The sequence below is a fragment of the Procambarus clarkii genome, chromosome 57, assembly GCF_040958095.1.
Source record: "Procambarus clarkii isolate CNS0578487 chromosome 57, FALCON_Pclarkii_2.0, whole genome shotgun sequence".
In the NCBI taxonomy this organism is placed as follows: Eukaryota; Metazoa; Arthropoda; class Malacostraca; order Decapoda; family Cambaridae; genus Procambarus; species Procambarus clarkii.
In genome coordinates, this window is record NC_091206.1 from 17723637 (window position 1) to 17728848 (window position 5212).

Below are 5212 nucleotides of genomic sequence, written 5' to 3' on the forward strand. Positions count from 1 at the left end.
AACTAACCTCGCAAGTCTTAGATGTCACTGGTTCCCCAGGTGTCCTCAAGTTTCGGACGCTAAACTAACCTCGCAAGTCAAATTACTCAAAAGAAGAATTATTTGTTCCAGGTCTTCCTACATCAAGTAGTAAAGTGGCTGAGCGGAAGAAAAGGAGCGCAACACCATCGCTGTTCGTGTTATTGCATTTCTTGTACTCCATTAGCTGTGAAAACATTGACTGCTGGTGTGAGAGGAGAAGGTCTGGGGGAGCGCGGGAGTCAGTGAGGAGAGCACGAGGGAGAGGGGGAAGAAAGGAGAGAAGGAGTGGCAAGGGTTGAGAGGGAGAGTGAGAGAAGGTGAAGGAGGGAGACGAAAGGCTGAGAGAAGAGGGATAAGTCTGCTCTATTCAGATAACTTAATGCATGTGTGCTGGAAGCTGATTTGTTTTGATTTGGTCTGAGGCAAATGCGGAGAGTTGGTAATGCAGATAGCCGCGTGCGTGTGTGTGTGTGCTTATCTAATTGTGCTTGCGGGGGTTGAGCTCTGGCTCTTTGGTCCCGCCTCACACACACACACACACACACACACACACACACACACACACACACACACACACACACACACAATGTGTGGACGGGTTGTACACTTAACACACAGACTCGCAACTGATGACGTTCGAACATATCTCAAACAGTACTTCTCTGACGACCTCTATTCAACAGTGCTTCAAATACAAATAATCGACAACAGACCTTAAACATCTTGCCTAACCTAACCTTGGCCTAACTATACAAAGAATTTTAATGTATAATAATATTCATTTATATACGAACACAAACGAAGTATTACACACAGTATGTTAAATTTTATTAATGTGTCTGAATTGGGGGAAACGGCCGCCGCTCTAACGAGCCTAACCTGAAGACGTGTTGGTCTAGCGTCAGGAACAAGCCCCAGATACAAACAACAGTGTAAATGTTTATATTTAACTCAAACATCTGCTACAATAAGCACTTTGCAAATGCTAAGAAAAATACAAAATCAAATTTTTAATAATAAACCGAGCCTCCAAAATAAACACATAGTTAGAATGCGTATAAAACATTCAGACGGGAAATTTTGAGTTCAAAATAGTTGCCATGGAAGCCAACAAACCAAAACAAACTTAGTCAGAAAGAAAGAAGTTTCGTCGAGTTCTCATTGTGTCCAGCTGTGAGGAGCTTGGTGGCATGCAAAAATTGTCTTCATTATAAACAGATTCTCATGTGAGCAACTGCAGGTGGGGCGGCCAGCATGCAGAGTGCTGCCTGAACCAGCAGGCGATCACTTCGACTCCAGTGGTCCAGGTAGAATGATGTGGTTTGTTAGTTTGTAATACTAGTAAGCTTCACATACATTGGAAGCATGCCACATATATAGTACCAGTCTCACTCACACACTCACCGCCAGAATCCCCCTCACACCGCCAGTCTCTCACTCACACACTCTTGCGTCACTAGTTTCTGCATCACTAGTCTCTGCGTCACTAGTTTCTGCGTCACTAGTCTCTGCGTCACTAGTTTCTGCGTCAGGTCATTAGATTGGCGTTGTTGACTCTCCATATTTCTTACCCTATGATACTATCTGCGGTTCCATCTCTCCTTCCATCGTCGAGACGAGTCCTTGCGACCAGATCACCTGTTGGTGATGTCACTTCTCCATCTCTCTTCTCCTTCCCTCTTCTCTCCCTCTCGATAGTGAGTCTCTGACACAATGGTCAGATCAGCTGCTGGAGTGCTGCCTCTCTCTCTCTCTCTCTCTCTCTCTCTCTCTCTCTCTCTCTCTCTCTCTCTCTCTCTCTCTCTCTCTCTCTCTCTCTCCCTCGCTCCCTCCCTCAGGTGCCTCATCACACAGGCAGTAACGACGGTGTCGCTGCAGGAACTATCTCCGTTATGGTGGCGATTTGTCTCTCCGGTAATTGCTGCCGCTTCTGCTCATTCCCATCTTGTTACCTGGTGATGATAGGCCAACCGTCCGCCAGCCCTGCCTCCTCCTCCTCCCCTCCTCTTCCTCCTCCTCCTCCTCCTCCTCCTCCTCCTCCTCCTCCTCCTCCTTCTCCTCCTCCTCCTCGTCTATCTTTCAAACTGCGTTTTTACCTATATCTCTATGTCTCATTTTCTTTAGCACGCGTTCATCATTAATTATTTTTTTAATTTAATTTGTTTTCATGTTTCAGTGACATGCTATGTTTTTTTTTGGGGGGGATCTGATGTTTATTTTGTTCCTTTAGTTTTGAGTTATATTTTCTTGGTTTATTTTCTTGAAAACCAGTTGTGTCTCCTGGAGGCTCTCCCTTGATGTGTCTCCTGGAGGCTCTCCCTTGATGTGTCTCCTGGAGGCTCTCCCTTGATGTGTCTCCTGGAGGCTCTCCCTTGATGTGTCTCCTGGAGGCTCTCCCTTGATGTGTCTCCTGGAGGCTCTCCCTTGATGTGTCTCCTGGAGGCTCTCCCTTGATGTGTCTCCTGGAGGCTCTCCCTTGATGTGTCTCCTGGAGGCTCTCCCTTGATGTGTCTCCTGGAGGCTCTCCCTTGATGTGTCTCCTGGAGGCTCTTCCTTGATGTGTCTCCTGGAGGCTCTTCCTTGATGTGTCTCCTGGAGGCTCTACCTTGATGTGTCTCCTGGAGGCTCTCCCTTGATGTGTCTCCTGGAGGCTCTACCTTGATGTGTCTCCTGGAGGCTCTCCCTTGATGTGTCTCCTGGAGGCTCTTCCTTGATGTGTCTCCTGGAGGCTCTTCCTTGATGTGTATCCTGGAGGCTCTTCCTTGATGTGTCTTCTGGAGGCTCTTCCTTGATGTGTCTCCTGGAGGCTCTTCCTTGATGTGTCTCCTGGAGGCTCTTCCTTGATGTGTCTCCTGGAGGCTCTTCCTTGATGTGTCTCCTGGAGGCTCTTCCTTGATGTGTCTTCTGGAGGCTCTTCCTTGATGTGTCTCCTGGAGGCTCTTCCTTGATGTGTCTCCTGGAGGCTCTTCCTTGATGTGTCTCCTGGAGGCTCTCCCTTGATGTGTCTCCTGGAGGCTCTCCCTTGATGTGTCTCCTGGAGGCTCTTCCTTGTTGTGAACTTATCGCTCCAAGCCACCAAGTTGTCAAGATTGGATGGAGGAAAGGCAGTCGTCTGATAAGGGTAAAAGTTCTCCCAGACCACACAAAGCCTGACAAAGTTTTGCAGCTGACAACCACTACTACTGAGGTTTGATGCGAGTATCCAACTGAAATGTCATCAAGTTGTATCGCTGAGAGGTAAGTTATCATGTGGGACTTGATCTATAGCGCCAGTTTTGATGTGATGTCTGTGTGGCATTTTTTCATCAGTGGTAAGTTATTATTAAATTTTAGGGTTTACAGATTTGATCTGAAATGCGTAGCTCGCAACCAAGGTGAAGGACGTGTATTGACTAGGAGACAGAATAAACGCTGTGCTATATTTATCATAACTTTTTAACAAGGAAATAGGAGTAAAGCTACTCTGTTTAAGGTGAGGTTTTATATCGTCCAGCATTTAAGCGTTGGAAACATATAGTTCAATACGCTGAATGATTTATTGTACCTATTGACTTACTCTTGAACTATTCGGATATCGGCCTGTATGCAGTAAATACAGAGAAGTTACAACCCAAAATACAAAAAAAAACAGGAATCATTTCACCCAGAAATCTTAACGCGATCTCTTGGCTTTTTCCCACAAAAATTTGTCGTGTTGGTTCTGGTGTCAAGAATATGTTGTCAGAGATGAGGCGCCTCGCCGGGATCCAGGCGGGCTGTGATGGCAGGAAACTTGATTTAAAGAGTCTAAATCGAGGGTAATCCAGTTTCTTGGTGCACTGTCGAGGAGAAACATCGAATCAACAATTCCGTCTCAATGTTCATTTGTTGCTTATCCTAGATTGTCTCTTTGTTCTTGTTATCTTTCATATTTTTGTTTTGCTTTACTCCTTCTCTATTTATTTAAATTTACCTAATAGTGTTTTCTCTCAACAAAGAGGACCGATGGATGAGACATAATAATTTGTTGCTAAAGTTTGGACTACGGTGAGAGAACTGGAACTTTGATATCACGTGTACTTAGGTACACAGGCGATAACAACTGAAAGATTATCACGACAATTACACACAGAAATCACAATTGCGTGATGCATCAAATGAACAAATCCACAAGGGCCGTGACGATGATTCGAATCTACGTCCGAGAGCATCCCAGACGCTGCCTTAATCGACTGAGCTACGACATGGTCAAAATGGCCGTGAAGAATCCTCGTTACGACCCTAGTGGATTTGTTCATTATCACGACAAGTTGTTCAGAAAGTCTCCGTTGCTGTTTATGAAGTATTCGGTATCGGAAACAACCAGTATACAATTTAAGAAAGTGAGACCACAAACAATGTTTCAAACAAACCATAAACAGCCAAACAAACACTATACAAGAGGCACCCTTACAAACAATGTACAGACGGCAAACAATAATATATAAAGACATCTTACAATGTACAGAAGACCGCCCACAAAGCACTTTATAGAAGGCATCCTCCAAACAATGTATACAAGGCAGACAATAAACAATTTAGCTGAGAAAGAAACGACGTGGAATGAAACACTGCTATGATGTGTCAGCCTTCTGCGGTATTATAACTGGGGGATTAGTTGTAATACACCTACGTTACACACCTTTCAGTTTGGATAATGCAATGTAACTGAAGTGAATTCTATTAATTCCAAGGGATAAAATTCATTGACGTTATCAAAGCGAGCCTAGAATAGATATAATTATTTTATTTATCATACAGTTAAGGTAACATTGCCTATAGATGTGTGTATGTGTGTGTACTCCCCTAGTTGTGCTTGCGGGGGTTGAGCTCTGGCTCTTTGGTTCCTCCTCTCAACTGTCAATCAACTGATGTACAGGTTCCTGAGCCTATTGGGCTCTATCATATGTTCATTTGAAACTGTGTATGGAGTTTGCCTCCACCACATCACTTCCTAATGCATTCCATTTGTCAACTACTGACAAATGGAATGCATTTGACTCTAAAAAAGTTCTTTCTAATATCTCTGTGGCTCATTTGGACGCTCAATTTTAACCTGTGTCCCCTTGTGTGTGTGCCCTTTGTGTTAAATAGCCTGTCTTAATCTACCCAATCAATTCCTTTGAAAATCTTGTATGTGGTGATCGTGTCCCCCCTAACTCTTATGTCTTAC

At 44.4% G+C, this 5212-nt stretch overlaps 1 protein-coding gene across 1 annotated transcript in view; it reads right to left on the bottom strand.

Moving 5' to 3' along the window:
• Positions 1-2273: 2273 nt before the first annotated feature.
• Positions 2274-5212, bottom strand: part of LOC138353361 (sodium/potassium/calcium exchanger 1-like) — a 12423-nt gene continuing 9484 nt past the window's right edge. Inside the window, exons 2-3 of the mRNA XM_069306359.1 lie at positions 3578-3600; positions 2274-3068 (exon numbers count right to left, since the gene is read on the bottom strand). Coding sequence (XP_069162460.1) covers positions 2274-3068; positions 3578-3600 — 818 coding nt within the window. The remainder of the gene's footprint in view (positions 3069-3577; positions 3601-5212) is intronic.